The sequence below is a fragment of the Strix aluco genome, chromosome 1 (assembly GCF_031877795.1).
Source record: "Strix aluco isolate bStrAlu1 chromosome 1, bStrAlu1.hap1, whole genome shotgun sequence".
Classification (NCBI taxonomy): Eukaryota; Metazoa; Chordata; class Aves; order Strigiformes; family Strigidae; genus Strix; species Strix aluco.
The window spans coordinates 56,814,738-56,838,888 of record NC_133931.1 but is presented as its reverse complement, the minus strand read 5'-3'; the positions used below and the strand labels follow the sequence as shown (position 1 = coordinate 56,838,888).

General features: G+C 42.2%; 1 protein-coding gene across 1 annotated transcript in view; it reads left to right on the top strand.

Moving 5' to 3' along the window:
• The window catches only part of APCDD1 (APC down-regulated 1), a 31,505-nt gene extending 7,832 nt beyond the window's left edge, over window positions 1-23,673 (top strand). The window contains exons 2-5 of the mRNA XM_074822098.1: window positions 1,585-1,768; window positions 3,125-3,656; window positions 17,234-17,555; window positions 19,587-23,673. Coding sequence (XP_074678199.1) covers window positions 1,585-1,768; window positions 3,125-3,656; window positions 17,234-17,555; window positions 19,587-20,038 — 1,490 coding nt within the window. The 3' untranslated portion in view covers window positions 20,039-23,673. The remainder of the gene's footprint in view (window positions 1-1,584; window positions 1,769-3,124; window positions 3,657-17,233; window positions 17,556-19,586) is intronic.
• The last annotated feature ends 478 nt before the right edge of the window (window positions 23,674-24,151 follow it).

The following is a 24,151-nucleotide window of genomic DNA, read 5'->3' as shown; positions in this document are numbered from 1 at the left end:
AAATTCTCATTTACATTGAAGAATTGTTTGTAACCTGCAACAAAGCTACCAGATTTTCCAGTAAAGACTTTGTGAGGTTGTATTCATTATTCTCGTTAAATCTTGGGATCATTCAGTGGTGAGCACTGTTTACGTTCAGGTATTTATTTTATTCTTTCTGATCATTCTTTGCCCTGCCTACTGGATAAGTCCTTGCATTTGTTTAGCTTAGGAATTGCTATTTTAAAATGGTTGACATGTATTTATATTTTTAGCAATGCCATTTTCCCAGGTGTTACCCAAGTCTCTTCCGGAAGATCTAAGACCCAGCCAACATAATGAATCACTGACACTGTTTTCTTTTTTGCAATAGGAGATGGCAAATGTTTGAAACAGTGTCTACCTAAAACCAAATAATACTGGTTTTCTTGTAACTTCTGTAGTGATGCTGTGTTCTGCCCAAGCATGTGCATAAGTGTTAGATAGGACCTGGGGAATGAAGTGTAGGATCCTGCATTAGGTGGCTTGGCAAGCGTAGGGTTGCACCATGCACTGGTGATCCCCGACAGCCCAGTTCCTGAGCTGAGTCAGCCAAGAGGGCACCAGAAAAATTGGGGGTGAATACCAGACTCTGCCCCTGGGAGCACATGTCAGCAAGACATCCCTCTCCAGAGACAGTCACCCTGCTTTCCTGGGCACACAAGCAGCCCCTCCACCCCACCTGATATTTGTTTTCTAGCCTGCTGGTTCTTAAATTCCTTCTGGCAAAGTAATACAGTTTCTAACCCATTATGTAAGGTTCATGTTTGTCACCTCTTAACCTCTAGATGTGTGTTTTTCTTTTGATCCATGTTTTCCAACATATCTAAGAGCAGGCTGTGCCTAAAAGAGTGAAGACACATTCCTTCTGAAGCTATGTATTCATTTTGTTCAATTAATATTGTGTAGAGAAAGCACTGGTGGGTTTTGTATGTATACATTACTAGAAACCAAAATTACTGTGTGCTGGAGATAAAATTAGCTTTCAAAATTCCTTTTCCCCTTTCAAATAAAAATAGCAGAATCTGCCTTTAATTGACCACCTCAGTCATCACAGAGGCTTCCTGTGTGCAGAGGCTTTGCTTTTAATATCTGTTTTCCCTTGGCTTTAAAGAGTAGTCTTTATTTGCAAGTTTATTATAGAAGCGTTCAAATTAGAGGTGGGCTGAAACCGCAGAGTTTATGTCTGGATCTGGATGCAACTTTCTGAAAGTTTCAAGGTCCAGGTTTTTGATTGTCCTGACCAGAGATTACAGAGGTGTCTATAAAAATCACGTTCAGAGCCACATCTCCTGGATGTGGAAACACAACTCTTTGGTTCAAGCCCTTTCCCCAGTGTATTTTGTAAAGCAAATTTACGAAGTGGATTATTAGTGGGCTGACCAAGAGGAAGAGTTTCCCATATTTTTTTTTTTTTCAGATGAGAAAAGAAATGTAAACAGTACTTTCCCAGACACATAACAATGCGAACAAGTGTCATTCAATGCAAGATGTTCACAACCTCCTTTATCGTGTTGAAGCCCTTCTCAGCAGGTTCTTATGATAATTTACACTTTTCTATCACAGGGCTGGGAGAAGGTTCTGCTCTTCTTCACCCGGACAGCAGGTCCCACCCTCGGTCCTTGGAGAAGAGTGCATGGAGGGCTTTCAAGGAGTCACAGTGTCATCATATGCTGAAACACCTTCACAATGGAGCCCGGATCACTGTGCAAATGCCTCCCAATATTGAGGGACACTGGGTCTCTACTGGGTAAGGAAAGATAAAACAAGATGCTCGAGTGATATATGTGGAAGAGAAGAGGGGAAGGAAGCAGAGAGGGAAGGATGAGTACTCCCACTTTAAGCAGCAGGGGAAATATTTTCTTTAATATGGTGGTGCTCTAAATTCCAGTTGCTTTCTATATGTTTATGTATCAAAGGAGAAGGAGCAGCGTTACATACATTAGAATAGCATGCTATAAAGCTGTCTTGATGAATCAATTTATAGTCTGGATTTTAAACAGCATGCTGTGAAATATCTTTAAATCTCTCTTTGAATAGGAAAGAGCCCAACAAGTTGCCAAAATGGATGTTTATTCAAACATAACATTGTACTATCTTTGACTACATGCATTAGATCCATTGAATGGGTCCTTGTTGTCAGAGCATGTGTCTAGCACAGGTTTTATTAGCAAAAGAAATTAAGAAGCTGTATTTCACCAGTTCTATTGCTCTCTATGCATGATGACTTGTAATTCAGAGAGCTGTTTTGCTTTCTGTGTCTCAGCAGGCAATATTCACATGCTTATTTGAAGTGACTTGTACTAGGAAAGAGTGGGTTTTTTTAACAGAAGGGAGTGTATTGATGTTAAGCAGTGTGGATGTGACAAGGGGGACACGTTTGAAGGCTCAGAAGGACTCTCTACAGGAAGTGGAATTTAACTGCCATTTATGCTTTCAAAAAAACCAAAAACCAAAAAACCCACAAAACCCACAAAACCTGAATATTGCATGGTCCAAATTCAAACCAAATAGAAGTTTTGCGTTAACAGTCAGAAGTTTGCATTAACTGCCACTCCTGTTGAAAGTTTGAGTAGAAAAGCTGAGGACACAATCCTGCACGTCCACTGCAAACCAGAGGTGGTGGATCTCAGATGAGAAGCTTCTGCAGCAGCATAGAAGCTAGTACTTTGTACTGTTCTGTGGATGTTTAGCATTTCACTTTCTGATGTTATCAGTCCTTTTGCTAAATCTACCATGCAAAAGAGAAGAATAGATGTTTAATAAGCTGCTACTTTTTTTCAGAGAAGAATTGAGTCACATGGTGGCCCCTAGACAAAAAGAAAAAGCAAAACATGACTCAGAGCATTTAAAACTACAAAGATAAAGCCCTTAGATATGACCACCATGAAGCAGTATATTAATAACAGCGTAACAGCAGAGGAAATTGTTGGTTAATTGGCAGGCCACAGATGCCTAGTTCTTATTCCCACTCATACCAGAGGAACACTAGTACCCAAGTGTCTCTGTGGACCAATGTGGGTTTGCTTAGTCTTGTTACCTGTAGTGTAACCTGATGTGCCACCTTGCTAAAATTCTTTTTCCATCACTTTCTGTCTTCCCACAGCTGTGAAGTTAGAGCAGGCCCAGAGTTCATCACAAGATCTTACAGGTTCTACCACAATAATACCTTTAAGGCCTATCAGTTTTATTACGGTGGCAATCGCTGCACAAACCCTATCTACACATTAGTTATACGTGGCAAAATACGTCTCCGCCAAGCATCCTGGATCATCCGAGGGGGTACTGAAGCTGATTATCAGCTACGCAACATACAGATCATATGCCACAACGAAGCAGTAGCCAAAAAATTCAGTGAGTTGGTGAACCATACGTGTCCTGGATTTATACCAGAAGATAGCCCCTGGGAGCAGGATGTGAGCTATGATTTGCTGAGAGAGGAGAATGGCTGTGAATGCACCAAAGCTCTGAATTTTGCCATGCACGAACTCCAGCTGATCCGTGTGGAGAAGCAGTACCTGCACCACAATTTAGACCACCTTGTGGAGGAGCTATTTCTTGGAGACATTCATACTGATGCTACTCAGAGGAGGTACTATCGGCCCTCTAGTTACCAACCTCCTCTTCAAAATGCCAAGGTATGTGTGTGTATATATGCCGTCTTTTTAAGATACTAGTGATAAAGCCCACGTTATTCAGCTCTTCTGAGTCAGTGCACTAGTGTAACCTAAAATGCAGATGTGCTTCTAAAATAAGAGGTCACTTGCAGCCTTACAAATGATGCAACCAATTAACAAAAAATCACAGAATGTATTTTGTGATAATAGTAACTTTTCTGTGGTTTATGTGACTGCATCAAATATGCAAAAACTAGTCTGATGGACTAAGGTCAACAAAGGCCACTCTAAAGATGGCATCAAAGACTTGTATGCAAAGGTGGTAGTGGTTGGCTGGGACCACGGCTGTAGTCTAGCAGCTGAGAAGAAAGTTTCATGCAGACTGAGAATGGAGAAGAGAAACAGGCATCAGTGAATGCTTGGATAGCTGTGGGAGTGCCGGGGAGAAAGGAAATGGAATTGTATCAGCATATGGAAGTTGGGTGATCCATAACCTGAAGAAAAAAAGAGAAAAATGGAAGGTAGACACATGAAAGGGGCAACATGATGGGCTGTGCAGGTCATCGATCCAGATGCAGCCACACACATTAATGAAATGAAAACCAGGTGAATTTTGAATGGGGCTCTAATTCTATTTGATAATTCAGTTTTCAAAGGGGCCTCAAAGAGCCCTCAGCTTCATTGGGAACTGATCAACCCATAGCAAGCTAAATAAAAATCAAACAGAAAGACTAGACACTGACGGCCTGTAGCAGGAAGACGGTCTAAAGATCTTTCCTGGTAACATTTCAAAGGCAGGCGGCGATTGGAACCACATTGCTGGGTACCGCTGCCATTGGTGTGCTCCAGCTGGGCACTGCTGCAGCATCACTTAGAGCTAATGGATTATCACCATTTTTAATCATCTCATCACAAGTAATTCAACAATCAGCTACAGCTTATCAGCAGGAAACACAACAGGAGAATCACAGAATCCCAGAATCGTCTAGGTTGGAAAAGACCTTGAAGATCATCCAGTCCAACCATTAACCTAACATTGACAGTTCCCAACTACACCATATCCCTAAGTGCTATGTCGACCCTACTCTTAAACACCTCCAGGGATGGGGACTCCACCACCTCCCTGGGCAGCCCATTCCAACGCCTAACAACCCATTCTGTAAAGAAATGCTTCCTAATATCTAGTCTAAACCTTTTTATTTTCCCATCAAATTTAGCTGATAGATAACATAGTAAATGCTCACGCTTCCACCTTTTAGTAATTTCATTACAGTCAGAATGATCAGATGTACTATCAACCAGCTTTATAAAAATAAGATTTTTGTCCAGGTCTGCTGTAATTTTAGGTCACACTGATGATGATTTTCCTGCCTGTCTCTTCTGCTCCTGTAGCATCACTTTTTCCCTCTAAAATATAATGTTCAAATTTAAGGGATCAAATCTTACATAAGAGGTCTGTTTCTTGAGCTAGGTTAGCTAAATAAACCGTAAGAGCACTGAAACTCTCACTGACGTACACAAAGCCCATTATTTAAGGCATGATCTGATCCATTCTGACCTGAGTGGGCGACATCTCTAGGTGAAAGATAAGAGCAGCCTCAGCATGCCTGCCTGAGTTGCCCTGCATGCTGTTATCCTGCAGTCCCATGTGTCCTGCCCGGGAGTACCTGTGCACTCCAGTTGGGGAGAGTCTGCAGTGTGGATGCCAGGGGAAGCTTCCACATCATATATGTACAAGAACTGGGGGAGAGGAAAAGCAAACAAGCCAACTAGTTATCCATTGGTATTCATGAAGTACAGTCCTTCCAAATATGATTTTTGGTAGCCAAGTCTTGGCAGAGGCTGAATCTTGAGGCTGAATTTATGACACTGGAAGCCCATTCATAACAGTACTATCAGCTACACAAAGTGCTGTTACTATAGAAAGCACAGGTTAACTTTGAGTACATCAAAATACATACAGATTCCAGTTCTCTGTGATGAAACCGCTGTAGTTTAATAAATGGGGGCCCCAGGTCCAGACTTGCAGGCCACTGCTCGACTCCCAGTTTGGCTAGTTAGGAATTCTGACAAGTTACACTACCTCTTGTTCCTCCTCCAAGTGTTGCCTGTATGGTCTGCTTGGCTCCCACAATGTATATATATGGTGTCAGGATTGCTGGGACACGTGTCTCAGCTGGAGCCTTCGATGGCAAAAGATGTGTAGGTTTAATACAAGTTTTAAGTGTGCAACAGTGCAGCTTCTTTTTGTGTTTTTTGGTAGGTTCCTCTTGCTCAGATTTGATGTGAGATTTCATTTTTCTCAAGAGAAGTCGGGGCCTGCTGATACCAGGCTTTCAGAACGATACAAATAACAATACCCCTAAAAAATGAACCTTTGCCTCAGCTGCCATGAAAGACTCCTGGGTGTTGGTTTGTACCTAACTGTGAAGTTCTCTATAGCAACAGGTTCTCAACCCGGCTGTCTGACCTAGTGTTTGCCAAATGTAGGAAGAATAGTAACAGAGATGCTTTTTTTTTTTTTTTAAAAAGTCCAGGCAAACATACTGTTGAAAGGTTATAACCCTTCTTCTTTGAACTCTTTTCCTTTTCTAATTGTTGCTCCACTGGGACCCAGCTGAAAATGAGTTTAAATGCTAAATTGAGTTTAAAACTACAAGTCACAGACTCCTCTGGAAACTGGACACCATGAATAAATAGAAACGTTAAATCAACTTGTTTTTTTAAGGTTTCTACAGTCATACCAAGAGGTTGGGGAGGCCAGGAAATTACTTCTGAAGTGAATCAGGTGTATTGTGTGGAATCTTTCATTTAAGGCTTTTTTCATTTCCTTTTTATTTATTTTTATTTTAAACTTATAAAGGCCTACCTAAAATAAGTTAAGAGGATTCACATTTTGAGTTAAATTTATAGTTCAGCCTCTATATAGAAGAAAGTTCCACCCAGCTCAGGAGTTTACACAGCCTGTAAGTTGGATGTGGTAGCCACATTCATTACTTATGTGGTTGAAATGAATGGTAATTAAAAGCAAATGATTGCTGGATAAGTTAGGAATGCCAAAGCCACATGATCAGGACTTTAAACAAATAGAATTGGATCTTCTCCAAATTCCTGCAGCGATTTCACCACAGGATGGTAAATCAAAACGGCTGTCCAAAAACCAGACAGCTTTATGCTGAGCTACAAATCTGAATAAATTCACAGATTACCATATCTCAAGTGTTCATATAAAATCAGGGAGCTTTTAAGAATATATAATATGTCATCTCTTAAGGCTTTATGAATTCTCTTAGATAAGAGCATACCTTAAACAAAATCCTTCTGTAAAATACGTGGAAGTTCCTGAGTGTAGCTGATGAATAGGTCACTGTATAGATTATCTTAGCTGTCCTCTAGCCTTGCACAAGATGACAATTAGGACTTGCTGATGTATGGGTCTGAACATCTTTGATGTCTCTTGACGTTGCAAGTTTATCAAGGGATTCAGGCTATTGCACGTACAGCTTCTTCAGCTAGCATGACACAGCCAGCATACAGGTGGAAAGGGCAGGACGGGGGAACTGCTTGGCCATTATCTCATGTATTATACAGAATATTTCAGATTAGGACAACAAGGAGCCTGGCTGATTGGTCATAAAATCACAACTTATTTACAAATATGTACAAGGACTTGTAGCATGAAGGAAGGCTTGAATGAAGTATTCATTCACTATGCAGAAGGACAGAAGATGTTTTCAGAGATATCTGCTCTAAAACTACAGGAAATGTGTACAACAGCAATAATGGGACACTTACTTCACATGTAATTGCCTCAGCAATAGTGCTTTGTAAACAAAGAACTCCTTGTGCTATTTTGTTGTCTGACAGAGTAACGGGAAAGATCAGAGTGGGGCTGTGATGACTGGTCATTCTAGTTGGATCATTATTTAGGAATAAGGCTGGAATAGTCTGGAACATCACAAGAAGTCTAAAAGATGGTAGGATAACCTTCCTTCTGCCTTTGCCATGCTCAAACATTTGCCAGCCACACACTTTCAGTAAGACATTTTCCCTTGAAAATTCAATTCCAATGGATCAATTCTCTATTACAAGTTTATTCACCACTGGGAGCTGAATTTCAGCAGCACCTGGCATTTGCAGCTAATACAGATTCAACATATGGAGACTGGTGCTTGGGCCTTCCTTTAGCCAGGCGGTGAAAGAACAAAGTGCACAAAGTTTTTTGTGCTTTTCAAAATTTCATCTCTTTGAAACTCAGTAACTTCATCTATAGGGGAATGCTATGTACTTGAGGAGCTCCCAGGGAAATGTAAGCATGAGTTAATAAATAGATGTTAAACATGTGAAGCGCCTCAGAGAAATATGCAAAACATTATCTCAACCCAAAAGTGTAATTTTGGAGGACAAAACTCCTTTGTTTGCCAGAGTAGTGCCACTAGACTTCTAGATTAAGCCAACACTTGAAGGGTTTCTTTTGTTCATTATTACTTGCAAAAGACTCTTGGTTAGGGAAATCATGAAGGGAAGCGAAGAAAGAATATTCAGAAGAATGTTCAAATAGGTTAATTCCAGGTTTATGAACAATAACAGTGTGATGCCCTGCAGAGACAGGAGAAGCAAACAGCTTCTAGGTGGGGCTGGTCATTGCTGCACTTGGCAGCGCTGTGGGCTGTGGCCTTGCAGAAGAGTGCTCCTCTGAAGGTGCCACTCTGCACTTACTGTCGACACCAGCATTAGTGCTAGGCAAGGGCTGAAGCAAAAGGTTGCTTTTCACTCTCTGTGTGAACCTTCAAAAGCTAAGTGTTGCTTTAAAGCCCTCTTCATTTTTGTTGATTTAACTAACACTGTCTGTTCTGCAACTGCAGTAAAAGCCTGCCCCAACACAAATACAGTACCAGGGATCAAAATTAACTATTTAGCCTAGCAAAATAAAACACGTGCCTTCAGATCAACTCAACATATGTGTCTAAACTACTGACACCTTCCTTGTTGTTGGCACCTAACCGCAATTGCTTCATCTTTTGTAAGAGGGGAGGGAGGACTCGCTGGTAATATTGCTACATGGTTCAGAAGACTATATAGGTTGCTTTTTAAAGGCGTAATAAACTCATAAGGCAGCTATATTTTGGAATACTCTGTTCCTCAAGACAGACATTCAAGCTGTCCCTTCAGGTTTACCAGGATTTTTTTTGTTGATACTTCCCAAAATATTCATGTCACCATAAATTAGTATCATTTTAATGGGATAAATGACATGCAGGCATATTCATCTGACAAAAAGCCTGGGTTTCTCTGTTCTTGTATTTTGTCCAAGCTAAAGTAGTTTATATCAGAAAAGAACAACCAGAAGACTTTTGCATTTCAAGTTGGTTGTGTTTATTTCAGTTTTATGCAGGGTTGTGCAACTCAATCAGCATTGTAGATCAGACAGTTGTGTAATGATAGTGCCTTTAAATTCCTTCACTATCTTTCCCTTCATGGGAGCAGTTAATAAAAAATGTTCCTCAATATCTTAAAATATATGGTACGCATTTGCAGATAAATCTGAACATATCTCCACCCTCCTTCCTGTTTGCAGCTCCTCTGTTCCCCACCAAAAGAAATCCCAAACTGACAACCCTGCAAAGGAGTTACCACTCTCTCCAGCATTTCACTTGCTTCAAGATTTTTAATTAAAGTTTTAAATCTTTGTTATTCTTCATTCTGTTTGGCAGGCTGAATTATAACTGTGTCAACCGTGCTTGTCAACTCCCCAGAGCCAGCCTAATGCACATTAGCCAACTCAGCTTCGTATGAGGTCATGGAAAGCCTGCAAATTATCACTTTTGTGGTGGAGAGAGATCGTAGTCATTTGTTAAAGTGTTGTCTTGGTCTGCAGTTATCTAGAGCGGTGGAGGAGCGGAGCTTGATACTATGCTGAGCAATTCATAAAAGTGTCCTTTCTGCGGACTCGGCTTCTTGGCAATGTGAGGCAAAGCCATCCAACTTTTTTTTTTGTTGAGTTGGAAGTATTTCCTTGAATTGACATTCTCCCAAGGGTTTCCATTTGTACTCATCCTGGGAGCACTCTGTTACTAACACTAAAACCTGGCACCTGGTTTTCTTGGGTGGTGAGGTTTAAAGCATCCTGACCAGGCATGCCTCGTTCCAGTCCCATCTGGCCCTGCCCGTGACACATGGTATTCGAGTGGGTGTGAGAGATCATTGCTAAGCATGGCTTTTCTTTACCCTCTTCTTCAGTGTTTTCCCTCACGGTAATACATGCATTCACATGGCAGGGGTTTCCTACCCCAGCTTTTGTGACTGTTGGACCCTACAAGATCCCAGGTCAGCAGTTAGGTCTATACTGCACACAGAGTTCAGGCCTGAGCCCACACTTGAGGAAACTCGATGCCTGGTCCCTCACCACACATTTTCCTGCAACGAGGATAGGCTGGGTGCCACATGCCAGACCCAGCCACTGCTGCGTGGCCCATCTGGTGACATTGCATAGCCAATGTCAGACAAGCTGGCCACGGGATCCACCCAAAAGGGAAGCCCCCGATGCAAGAGCAACCTTGTGAACAACCAGAGCCTGGGCTGCCTTGTGTGGGCTCCACAGCTTGGTCAGGAGCATCTTCTCCAGTGGTGGGAGGGTGCAGAAGGGAGCCAGGGTGGGTGCTGGGGCTTTTACTTCTTGCACTACTGTAGAGATGAAACCTGTCCTCCTTTTCCAACCATGAACGAGACCTGCTTCTTGCCACGCACCATTAACCAGTGCAAATGAGGGCTGGCCAAAGGCGTTTTTATATCACCTGAGAACCTGGCTCTTCTGAACAAGCTTCTCACGCTACAGCCACCAGCACAGATGTGGAGGCTAAGACAGCAGTAGAGTGTTGTAGAAATATTATTAATGTCAGCACATGACTTGATAAGGCAGGATATTGCTACAGAAATTTGAAATAAGTGACTTCAGCATGGTATTACTGTAAATGAGTGGGGGCGGGGGCGGTGGCAGCAGCCCTTGAGGAGAGACCAGGCCCAACTGGCAATGGTGTGGGGGACAGGGAAGGAAGGGTGTACTTAGAGTAGCCACATAGAATATCTGGGTTTGAATAAAAGGTGAAAGTTGAAAGGCCTGAGCCCCAAGGGAGGTGTTACGGAAAGAAGCCACTGCCTTGCCAAGGGTTTCGGGTTGGGTTTTGGTTTGGCACTGGCATTGCTGGAGGGGAAGAGGAGAGCAAGGAGGAGTTCAAAGGTGGCCCAGCCAGTTGTGAAGAGCCTGTTCTTTTCCATCTTGCTGAGGCAGAGCTGATACTTGAATGTCTTAAACAGGTTATGGTATGAGAAGGATGTGTCCACTGTGCAGTGACTCCAGATAAAAAAAGAGAAGGAGAGATGATTTTCCAAGTAACTTTGGGAAAATGCTGTGTAATTTCATGCAAGTTTAAAGACCTTGCAGGTGTAAAACAAACTGCTACTGTGAAAACTAATCAGCTTCACTGCTTCTCAGAATTGTCCACTGCTTTTCCTTAGCCCGGGTCAGCTCTGAACAGCAGCAGTCCCACGTCTGCCCCAACACCAAGCCTCCCATAACAGGAGTTGCCATATTTTTTGATGGTTTAGGACCTTACTACACATCGCTATCTTCTATGTTTTTGACTTCTTAATGTGTCTGGTCTGGTAAAACACCAACTATTTGCAACTATAAAAGGTGACAGAGAGAGCCTGTCAGAAAATGGTCAAGATTCTCCGTTAAAAATACCAAAAAATCCCCTAAAAATCTGTTCTCATTTTTTGAAGTGAAACATTTCAGAGAAAAATTGAATATCAGAAAACAAATTTTGCTTTGTGTCTCTCTTCCTCCAGATTGTGATACTCAATGAGATATTTTCCCATGTCCTTTTAAAAATAAGAATCTAATAAAAAATATCATATTAATTTTTCGGTCTGTTCTGCTAAGAATGCACTGCATCTCTCAGACTCTAAGTAGTCTGAGAAATGAATCTTCCCTTAAAAAACAGTAAATTATATTTGAGATTAACTAATCTCAAAATTAAATGAATCTCAATATTAAATTGAGATTAGTTATTTTTCCATTATGTAAATAGCCAAATATCAGAATAGTCATCTACTCTAATTCTGCAGAAGAAAGGTTGAGTTACAATTTCAGCTGTTTCAGACAAATAGTGTTTTAAAATTTTCAGATTGAAATACAGACACATTGGCAAGATATAAAGAATAAATAACTGTATTTTCAGACTCCTCTTCGCTATTAGTGCTTGTTTGCTTTGTTCCTAAATACAACTTGCAGTATATCCTCTCCATGATATTAAGCATTGATTTCAGCTTCTGCTTGAACCATAAGGAAAGGGTAGATTTTCTGTACATTTTGGAAAGGGTTTGGTCCCTAGATGTCTTATTTTGTAACAACAGCATAGAAGTACAAAGGTGTTCAAAGAAAACTAGAACACCTTCCAGAAAGATCTTTCTAGGTGTTATTCGAAGCTCATTTCACCAATGCTCAGAGAGCATCCCAGTTGTGTGATACTTTTTTGGCCTGGGCCATAAAAAACCACTATGAATTGATTAGAGGCAAATTAGTCCTAGGCAGCCAGAGAATCCCATAGAACTTAAGAGAAAATTAAACTACGCTGAGAGGGTTTATGTTTCTGACTATCCACAGCGATTGGGAAAAAGATCAAGAAACCTCGTCCTTGTCTGCTTTTTTTTTATTAGAAACCTCTCTGCTTGGCTTCCAGAGCTTTCTGGCTCAGTTACCACTTCAGCTGAGGCAGCAGGAGGGAGGGATAAGGAAAAGTGTTGGTGGAAATTTTCAGATCACAAAGTTTTCTCCCCAAGTACAAGAACTGAGTTTCCAGCCAGAGATTCAGGCTTGTTTCAGCCCACATAGCCTCATGGATTAATTCAGAAAGTGGCTTTAAAGAAACACCCGTGAGGGCAAGGAGTTGGGGCACCATGGATTTGGCATTGCAGAGCTGCAAGGAGGCCCCCTTCATGGGAAGGGATCTTCCAGTCACTGCAGCCATTTCAGGGGTCAGTCCTTCTAGCAAGACGCCACTATTAAAAGTATTGCATTGTGCATCTAAGATAATCAAAACATAGAACAGGTGTTCATCCTGTCCACTGCTCATTTTATTGCTTTTTGGTTTATGTCATGCCCAAATGAGCTTTTTATTAGAGTACATAATCATGTTTCGACTCGAATGTCCTCTGCCTCTGTTCCCTATTTTCTTTGAACGTCTGTTTTTAGAAAATAATCTTTCCCTGAGACACATGAAAAGGGAGTGATTTGAAAAGCCTCAGCTAGTGTAATTAAGAGCCAAAAGCAGCTGACCTAAAAAAACAACAGTGAAAAATACAGTCAATTGTTAAACATAAATTACTCCATAATTAAGTCAAATTGCCTCATAACAAAACTAGATCTTTCCCTCGTCCATTACTTGGATGAAAATTGTGCTGAGGGAGTTTACATGTGGCATATTCTTCCACTAAGAAGTTCGTAACTCTCTGAAAGATAGTATCACAGAAAAAAAAAAAAAAGATTTATGTGGGCTTAGATTAAAGTGCTGGTCTCGGGGAAGTGATGCATCCAGGCTACAGCCATATGAGGTGCCTGAGCCAGCCTGACATCTCACTGCTGTGAAAGGGATACTTCTGCTTCCCTCCTGACCACCCCAACCTCTCCCTGTCCCACTCCCTCTTTGTTTCAAGAAGTGCCCATTCACCTCAGCCCCTTCATCCGGGCACACTATCAGTAACTAGAAGACAGGCAGGATGGACATTTCTTAGCAGTGCAACTGGCCAGACCTTCAGAGCTGGTGCAAAGCCTTCAGAATTAGAAGGGCTGCACAGAGTTACAGCAGTTCAGGACCACAGAGGTCAAAGAGCCAGATGAGCTAGAGACAACTCACAGAAATCAACATGAAGTTTAGCAGTGAGTTAACCTGGACCTTCCTTGAGTTTGCTCAAGGAGTCACCTCCACTCACAGTATAATGGCAGCCAGTTAGTCGTACTGCACAAGTTTTATAAGTTTTGGGAAGTAACTCCTCCTTATGCCTCAAGATGTGTACCCACCCCGATAAGGAAAAAGGGGCTGCTTGTCGTTATGAATTTTTTTCCACCACGGAGCTCCATGGACCTTCTCCTGCCCACTCTGCCACTGGCCACAGCCAAGGGACTAAGTAGCTGCAGGTGTTACTGGTCTGCACCTTCTACACTCCCAGTATGATGAAGAAGACATCAAACTATGATAATATTCCCTGCCCCGCATCAGAGCCTTGACTCATAATACCCATGTTTTTTATTGTTGTAGAGGAGAGATGAAATCTTAAATCATTACTAGAAGAAAAGCAAAAAGAACATTTATGCTTGATAGTCCTTCCTGGTCAAAAAAGTCAAAAAATAATGTTGCCACAAAGAGGATTGATTACAGATCTCCTTCTTGTCCATCCAGTAGACCTGAGAAACAACAGAGGAATCCCACAAACTGTCAAGGGTGACCAAGAAGACAACAGCTTGGGTTTCCCTTTGGTTTTCTTCAGATTTTGAACAAGGGCAACAGAAACCACTGGTTCCCAGGTTAAAGTGCCTTGGCTCACAAACTGGCTGTGGAGGACAGGCTCCTGAGAGGGAAATGTGAATATAAACCAAATCGCCATACTGCTCTGCCAGGGTCTCCTCTGGGAGACAATAAGAACTTTCACCTTCACTTCAATAGAGAAGGAACTGTAACAGAAATTGTCTCTTAATATTGACCAATTCAGCTTATATAAGCTATGTTTATTTTTATAACACTGTCTTTTCCTTGCTTTCTTGCTTCACTTTATGCGAGTGGGGCAATCACAGCAATAAAGTTACTGTCATCAGTGCAGTTTATTAGCCCTTAAAGTGTTAGGGAGCAATGATTCCAGTCCGTCCCATGGCGGGACAGCCACGCTGCAGAAAGGACTGCTTGATAGACACCAGCATCTTCCACAGAGCAACCCCTCCGCCTGGATCACTGCAGGTGTCCATGCAAGGCAGCAGTGGCATCTTTTGGATGTTGATCTCCAAGAAGAAAAAGGTTATATCTATTACACTTCAAAAATGAGTGTTTCCTCAGTGCTTTGCTTAGCGGTGAATGGCATCTTACACCTCATCTGACAGTTTTCTTGCAGCGCCAGCAGCCCTGGCTCAGACAGGTCATCCCTCCTCACGGCTGGAGCTCAAGGTTAACAGGGTGGCTCTGCTGCTGCCTGAGAGGTGCCAAGGCAGCCCCCACCTTTCCCCAGCACCAACTCATTTCCTAGTCATTTATAAGTCATCTGCCCCATAGCAATCCTGAGCCGCAAACAGCCGAGTAAAACAGACTGCTTTCTGGAGAAAAAAACTGACATCCTTTGAAGACAGCTACAGATTCAACAGACTGGGTTTATAAGTCCCAAACAAGCTTGCAGATGAAACCTGGTGAGATTTTATTGCAGCCAAAAGGAAGGTTTTGAAGGTTTGTGCCAGGAATAGAGCCACACACATTTTTTATAATGATTATTACTACTATTTTATTTTTAATCATATCCAGGCCCCTGAAATTTATATCTGCTTTCTGATAGTTCAGTGTCTTTATTTAGCCTCCTACCAGTCCAAAGAGAAGAGCTGTAAACTGTGTTTCTACAAAATGAGGAAGGTCACACAAGAAATCTACAGCAAAATAAGAAAAATACCTGGATCTTGGTTCTGCTCTTGACCATCAGAAAATCCAAACTGAAACTTGCAATCTCAGAAGAAGGCTCAGTTTCACAGTCCTGATGTGTTACCTGTGCTTTCAGTGTTCAGGAGAACTAGATGGCTTGCATCAGCCTCTGCTGTCAGTAGCTATGGCACAAATCTATGCTAACTTCACCAGTTGCAGTTAAATTACTCGATTAAATGTTCCTTGTATTTTCACTAAGATACTAATGGCCCTTGCACCTGCTTGCAGAATTTAGGTGGAAAATGTATCTTTAAATTAGTTAACAAGCCCCATGGTGGAAAAGAGTGGCATCCACTTTAATAGCATGCTGACATGTGGTTCCGAAGACCATGTGTTTTGGGGTGGAAAGACCCTCTGGAGGTCACCAAGTCCAACCTCCTTCCTCCTCAAAGCAGGACTGTTGGCCAGCACTGGTTCAGATCAAACTGAGCTATATCATTTATAGTTATTTTGCACATAGACCATTATTCTACATCCCAGGGATGCAGAACAGCAGACTTTTCATTGATTTCACTGACTTTTGGTGTCTATACCTGGTCTGGGGTGAGGTCAAATATAAACCTTGTTTAATATGTGTAAAAGGCATATATTGTGGGAGTTGTATGTTGATTCTCTGAAGCTACCTATGGTCATATTATTGGAGAAAATCAGGGCAGTAATGAAGTTTGTGTAAATGTCAGCCCTAAAGTGTGCCATGGGCTGAAGGCAGTGAGTGGAGAAATGCTGACTCCGTAACAGCTCACATGGACTTTAAAGTACGAACAATGAATATGAGCATTTGCATTATGGAGAGAGAGCTCAGAGAGATCTCAGAAAAGAATGCTGGAAAAGGGCACAAAGAAAAAGTATTTGTATAAATCTCTTTCCCCAATGGCTTCATGGAGAGCTTCAGCTCTTAACTTAGTGCACTGTGAATTGCACCTCGGGCAAACACCTCGCAGTTTGAACTAGGTGGATGTGAGTAACCCACCAGCACATCCCCCTCTCTCCAGGAAGGATCGAGTAGTGTCCTTGAAAGATGAAGGCACAAGCTGTCTGTGTGGTTTTTGCCTTTCACTCTGAGTATAAGCCTGCTTACAGCTCAGAGCGCTGCCCCTCTGCACCTCACCAGCTGACTAGAAAGCCTCTACCATCAGGTCCCAAGATGTAAACAAACAGCACATCACCAACCCAAAACTAGTAAAACAGAAAGCACTGCTTTTATCTTGCAGCATGGCATTTATTCTTCTTGATCTATTTGTCATAAATTAAGTGAGCTAAAAAATTAGTTTTGTAGTCCTTTATTGGTCCATAAAATTTACTTCAAGGTTTAGCAGAGCAGAGACAAATGCTAATGCTGCCGTCTCTCTTGCAATTGAAAAAGTGCAAAATACAGTTTGAAAAGAGAATAGCTAGACCAAACTCTTTTGCCAACAAGACAAAACCTTGCAGAGGCAGAAACAGCCTTAGGAACAATGTACAAGTCTCTGTAGCTTTATTTTCTGATGTCAGGAGGTGTCAAGTGATGTCAGCACAAAATTCCCTACCATAGTAAATTACCATCTGCCAGCTACTTGTATAATTTGAAGGATAAAGTCAGCCTTTTCTAGATCCTATAAAAAGCTGAACTAAAATGTTAATTTCAGATAAATGCAGATGAGGGAATTAATCTCTTAACTGCTCTCCTGCTGTGCAGCCTTATACATACAAAACCAAATGGTGCATCTTTCAGGTGTTTTGAATGGTGAGAACCTGCAGAACACTAAGATAAAAAATGACAACGTATTCCTTAAAATGTGGAGCTGGTGTCACTTCAGCATGAAACAGACGGCCTGATTCATTGCTCTGTATAATGCCTAACAAGGGTTTCTCTCTGCTTTGTTTCAGAACCACGACCGCACGTGTATCGCCTGCAGAATCATCTACCGGTCGGACGAGCACCATCCTCCCATCTTACCCCCCAAGGCAGATCTGACCATAGGGCTACACGGAGAGTGGGTGAGCCAGCGCTGCGAGGTGCGACCGGAGGTCCTCTTCCTCACTCGGCACTTCATCTTCCATGACAACAATAACACCTGGGAAGGTCACTACTACCACTACTCCGACCCCATCTGCAAGCACCCTACCTTCACCATCTATGCCAAGGGACGCTACAGCCGGGGAGTGCACTCGTCGAAAGTGATGGGTGGCACGGAGTTTGTGTTCAAAGGTAGAGTGGCTTGCTGCACTGGGGGCGGAGGTGGTCGCATAGTTATGGATCAGAGCAGACTTCGCTCCTAATCAAAACAATTTGGTTGCTGATGATTTCATTCTGTCATTTGCAGGAGTTAGTCGTTTCTTGGGCAAGTTCACAGGCTTTGTGTGAGTGCCCAGCCAAACTATACAGCTGCATGGGATTTCACACCACTGAAGCAATACTCTTTTGAGGCAGAGATCTTGAAGTACAGCACAAGAAAATAAGAGTTCACATCACTAAGTCTTGGAGTACAGTGGCCAGACTTCAAGCATCTAAAGCAAAGTGTCTAAGATTAGATCAATGTCCTAGGGCTCCTTCAGTATAGAGAAAAAAGCACCTTCAGAAGGCATTTCAGGTCTGAAGTAGTATGAATAATTTTTTGCCAAAGACAGATGTAGCAGCATGTGTCTTTGCATCAGCTTCCAAGGGGCCCTAGAGCAAGTAAGGATGTCCCTAAAGACTGCTCTGATTAATCCCACCACAGTGAAGACTACATGTATCTAACCAAAACCTCTTGAGTACTTTGGGAAGCAGCACTCGGTGGTGATGCCACCCAGGTCCCTGCAGCTCAGAAGCCTTCCTGTGCAAATAGCCCTGTAGCACCCTGCTTAGAAAGAGCTCAGTGGCTTTAACCACTCACACAAACAAACATCTCCAAAACACGATGTCCTGCCATGGCGCCAGCCCCAGCAGAGCCTCTGGAAGCCCCAAGCACTCTGTGGGCTCTTCTCCTCCTCATTTCAGTTACCATGTGAGAAGCATAACGCTTCTTGCATGGCTCCAATTTAGGAAAGCATCTAACTATAAGAAATAATTTACTAATCTGGGACTTTCATAGGAGCCAGGAGATACCCATGCCCATCAGAGCTTTTTACAGCTGCATGCACCATGTCCCAGCTCAGCTCCTGGGGTGCAATCCAGTTTTCGCTTGAATTTCTGGTTTATGGTATGCCAACTTACCTCACAGATCAAGGTCACTAATTTGGTTTTGCTAAAACTTTTAGGTTCACTTTCTGTAGATGACCTTTCACACCAGCTAGGACAGAGAATGTGAACTGTAGAGTCATTGAGTCGAATACCTGTTTATGAAACCTCAGAATAAAAGTCCCAACAAATCTTACTATAAAATGACCTGCAAGAGAATTTGGGATTTTGGTGTGTTGGGAGGCATGAGAGCTGGTCATTTGCTTCTGTTTTGGTCAGCACCGATCCACTCAGATCCCCTTTTTTTGATATACAGTATCAAACACAAGCCAGGAAAAAATCTCTGTTCAGCTTCCATAGGCTCAGTTTGGATTTTCCCAACATTTTAAACTTGGTTGAAAAATAAAACTTCACATGCCTTAAGCTTCTTTGAAATACAGCCAGGTTAGAACTGCAGAAGCTGCAGCACTTCTACATTTGATACTGCAAGCTTCAGCCACTGTTTAGATATGAGAAAAAGCATCTCTCTGTAGTTCAGCAATACTTTATAATTCATGCAAAAAAGGACAGGTAGTACAGGAACGTAGCACAGCTGTGCTGCTTTCCAAATTTTCCAACTGGACCTAATTATTTCATTAGCTTTACAGGGTAACATATTAAAAGATGATGAAAAATACATTATAAACAGCCCTACTTATGGATTAATACAGATGGTAATAAAACATGAGTAAAGTTTTACTGTTTCCTCTTTTACCTATCTCCTAATATAACCAACCAGGCTTTATCTGTAAAGGATTGTCTGGAATTTATGAAAAGCTCTGCTTAGTCTCTGGCTGAGACATGTGGCCATCAGGTTTTCTTCAGCTGAGTTTGTGTGTGTGTGTTCTGTGCAAGAAGCAATTACATTAAAGACGCAAAATAATGCAAATAAATTCACTGGCCACACCTGCAATATGAAAAATTGATTTAAAGATAACAAGCAGTGACAATTCTGATTTGACAGGTACACGCCAATCCACATGTTGTCTTTGCCTTTGTTTTTGTCCCTCTGCTGATAGCTCCTCTCTTTCTCTCTCACAGTAAATCACATGAAGGTCACTCCTATGGATATATCCACAGCCTCTCTGCTCAATGTCTTCAACGGGAATGAGTGCGGAGCACAGGGGTCCTGGCAAGTTGGGGTTCAGCAAGACGTCACCCATACGAATGGCTGCATCGCGCTTGGCATCCGCCTACCTCACACCGAGTATGAAATCTTCAAAATGGAGCAGGACGCCCAGGGCAGATACTTGCTGTACAACGGCCAGAGACCGAGCGATGGGTCCAGCCCCGACCGACCAGAGAAGAGAGCCACTTCCTACCAGATGCCTTTAATTCAGTGTGCTTCATCAGTACCCAGATCTGAAGAGTCACCAGAGGAGAATAAAATAAGGCTGTATAGCAACAGGGCACCGGAAAAACATCCCAGCACCCCAGCTTTTGCTTTGGTGTTGTTTATTTGTACTGTGTCATATTGGGACATTCTCAGCTAGAAGTGAAAAAAAACCTTATTTTTCATGACTACAAAGCCAGGATTCCACCCGACTGGGGGTTGTTTTTCTTCTGAAAGAAAGGGACATTTATTTTCTTGATGCACTTGAATGCCTGAGAACTGTTGTTCTTTTCCTTATTCCCCCTCCTCTTCGAATCCCAAACAGCACTCGTTTGATGTTTGTGCTTTGAACTTCATCCAGTCTGATCCCTGGCCTGACATGACTGCACAAAAGTAATTGCACTTTAGGACTGCAGACTTTGGGGGGGAGGGAGGAGGTCTCCTTTTATTATTATTTTTTAAATGCTGGGGTGAACGTTATGATCCTGCTTCAGTTGTTTCTGCCATCTTACCATTGTGGTACTCTTCTCCCCAACACCCAGTTTCTCATCAGAATTTAGCTCTGGGGAAGGGCTCGGTGTCGTGCCAGTACTGTGATAGCAACTTCCCCCTCTGACTTCACAGCTCTGATGTAGATATGTATATAAGGAGGAAACCCACAAAGATTTATCTTGTCATTATCTCACAGCTCATAACACAAAAAGAAACAGAAAATCAACAACCCTCCCTTCAGATAGTTGATACCTCCAATTAAAAAAAATATTCCAAGTAATTTAAGCTATTTTTACAATTATTAAGTTGTAAAAATAACTAGTGGTTTAATATTTTCTCCTTCCATGTCCTTAGCTATGTAATTGCTTTGAGGTCTCCCTTTGTATCTAGTGAGTAGTTACAACCAAGCCCCCTTAAAGCCAGAGAGAAGCAGCACGTTTTCTGTCAGATGCACACCGTGTGGGTAAGCTGCCGATACAAGGCTGCAGGGATGACTTCTGTTTTCATATTCTTGAGGCCTTACATATTCGGCGTGCAGGATTTGTGCCTTGGATTTTGTGTCAGACAGGTGGACAAAGTAAAGAAGCAAGCGGGGTCTAACATGTTCCACAGCCCTATTTAGCAGCATATTTTTAGTGATGTGACCTCATGTAGGAACAAGTAGAGGGTTTCAGCAGCAAGCACACCATGACCCCTAGCAGAACAAGCAGGCAGCTGGAAACAAACCCCCATCGGTCTGATGGAGGGAGACTGGCCCAGTCTTACCAGAGGGAGGAGCAAGAGTTGCACAAATGCAGCCACATCCTCCCTTTTCTCCTTGCTGGGCTGTCCCAACACATACCATGTTTCATGGAGCTTAAATCAGCATTGGTTTGGGGAGACACTGCTGGGAAAGTGGATAGGCACAGCCCTCAGAGAGCATTCTTCAACAAAAGAGTGCCCTGGAAACCCTCAGGTTTCTCCCCGTGGCAAATACATCCTTGTGTGCACTGACATGAAGCAGAGCAGATGCTGGAGACAGCAGGGGAGATATTTAAGGCTAGCAAGGAGGTACATTGATGAACCATGCTCCCCTGCTTTAGTGGGGAGCAAGGCGAGGGCATGACTTAACCTGTGGCATTTGGGCTGTGGCTTTCACTGATATACACATGTGTTTTGGCTTGCAGGAGGAGCAGAAACCTGTGTAAAAAACATAAGGAGTAAGGTCATAGCATTTCTTCATCAGTATCAGCAGCTTCTAGCTGCCCAGTCCAGTACTATGTGAGAAAAAAGCCTTTAATGTGTTATTTTCAGCATCATGGGAAAAGTATGTCTTGAATGAAGGTCTTTCAGCTTTACATAAGTGAGTCTCCATACTGTGCTATAGCAAAAACATGCTTTGAAAATACAGTGACAGCATGGACCTTGGTAGCAAAAACATCAGGGAAAAGCCATTCAAGCAGCAAAATGCCTATGTTCAGGCTCCCTACCTCCTTAAAGTCCATGCCTTCTTGACAGTTTTTCCAAGCTGGTATTAGCCTTGGATGTGAATTTTCTCAGAGTTGCAACAAAATTGCTTCACCTGGTTTTGAGACAGCAGGAGGAACAGTATCATAGGCTCACTGCCAGGTCAGATCACATCTTCCACATTTTTTCCTCAGACAGATGAAAAATCACAGAAAACTCATTAAGAGTCAGGAACAGAGCTTAGAATGGCTCAGTAATCACCAGAGAAAGTGTTCATCCATCCATCTGATATCAGATCCTCCTTCAGCCTGCTGGAAGGAGCTGAAAGCCATGACCATGATGATCAAGCCTTATGAACAACAGCTGCTCTGGTCAGCATTTCTTGATGGTTTTCTGCTCCACACAGTCAAACCTACTTGAAGAGTCAGTTCCGGATCAGTTGCTGGTAGGGAAGCATTAGGAGCAGAGTTTTAACTAGAGGGTCAAGAAGGAGACACGATGCCTCTGAAAGAGACACTAGGAACCAGGATGGAGTTTGGTTTTCTCTAGCTAGACTTGAGTTTTGTATTCAGCAGACTGACACCAACATATCTCCAACCAAGTTACTAGCTTCGTTTCTGACTTCTGTTTGAGCCCTAGTGGCATGAGTGAATTCACATCAGTTTTTATTTCTGAGGATGGGTTTGGCAACAGTTTCAAGAGAAGGACCTGCCTAGTTCTTACCTCTAAAAAGCACATTCATGGCTCAGCTGTTTTGATGACTTGCAGAGTTACACTAAATGCAGACATGACTCAATGTACAAACTGGACAAGAACGGCATTTTTTTCTTTCCTGGCATCTAGAGATAGTTAAAAAGGAAGTATTTGAAAAAGGCCTTCATAATGCATTACAAGAAATCTGACTGAGGACTCCTCTAGTTTATTTGTAATGTTGACCAGAAACATAATTTTATGATCTGGGTTCTTAGCATATGCTGCACCAGGTTCCCTCCGTGTGCCTATATTTTTTTTTCTTTATTTTTCTATTAGCCAATCAAGTCAAGTTGGACAAAGATGTAAGTCTTCAGAGTGCATAGTTTATTTGCCAGTCCGTGTTCTCTGCAAGGCTTCTCCTCCATTACAGGCATAGAACTAGGAGTTAAGCTTCCTTGATCTTTTGGTTTCACCACACACTAAATTAACTGCTGCACAGCACTGCATACATTTGTGATACAATATATTCCATTCATTTTATTTCTCCAACCTGACCTCATGCGCTGGCAGCCCTGGCTGCTAAAGTTAAACCTCAAGTGGTTTAGCAGTGGAAGACCTACAAACTGAGGGATCTGTCCATACCAAAATGCAGAAGCTTTAGAAAAATGAAACAATTAATGTTGGTACCTTCAATAACTACCAGTGTTGCCAGGACAGGGGAAGCTTTTTCCCTCAGTAATATCCTGCTCAAGGAGCCACCTGACAGAAAAAATGGTAACCTGCAGTAGTTCTTGGGCAAATTGTTTTAACAGGTTCTACTTAAGAAATAGGCTAAAAGGGATCAGAAAAATCAAAACAAGTGTTCTTGCTCTGTTTCTATACCGTTTACATACTGTGCCTGCTGCCCTGGGGTAGAATGTCATTTCTACAAAGAGAAGTCTGTATTTTAAGATATAACGTCTGTCTTTCCTGAGTTGGAGTGTGCTTGCTTAAAGTGCAGGATTTTTTAAAAAAAAAAAAACTTTTTATTTTTGTAAAGTTATAGAAGATATTTTTCTTCTCATCTATGTTCCAGATTAAACTGCCTGGGAAGTTTAAGCACTTGTTGAACTATTGATTGAAATAAAAAAGCCTAACTGAAAAAGTAAGGATTTTTTTGCCTCCTATACATGGCGGTTTTCTGTTCTGTTGACTTTCTACGTGTAAAAAAAATGATAGATGTCTTGGAAAGCGATAACCAAAAATCCCTCTGTTGAGTAATTTGTGCACAGCAAAGCTCATTTCTTGCTATATACACAAGAAAACACACCACTAGAAACAGCTCTGATGGATACAGCTGGGATGACGGGTTTCACAGAACATCTTTGGGTTCTCTGAATAAAATGGGGGCTGGAAGTGTCCAGTGAGTAATGATGGTGTTGGCTTGCAAGGAGAGTACAGTCAGAGCAGCTGTGTCAGGACAAAGGGTGTGGTTCAACAGAAACCAAATATTTTTCACAAATGAGATGTAAGCAAACAAACCAGCATTACTGCTCTGCTATTGCAGCTCACTTGTTTTAAGGGCTACAACCTGGGGGAGGGAGCAGGGAGGGATTAGAAAGGACACTTCTTAAAAAGGAAGAAAAACCTGAAAGGAACCAAG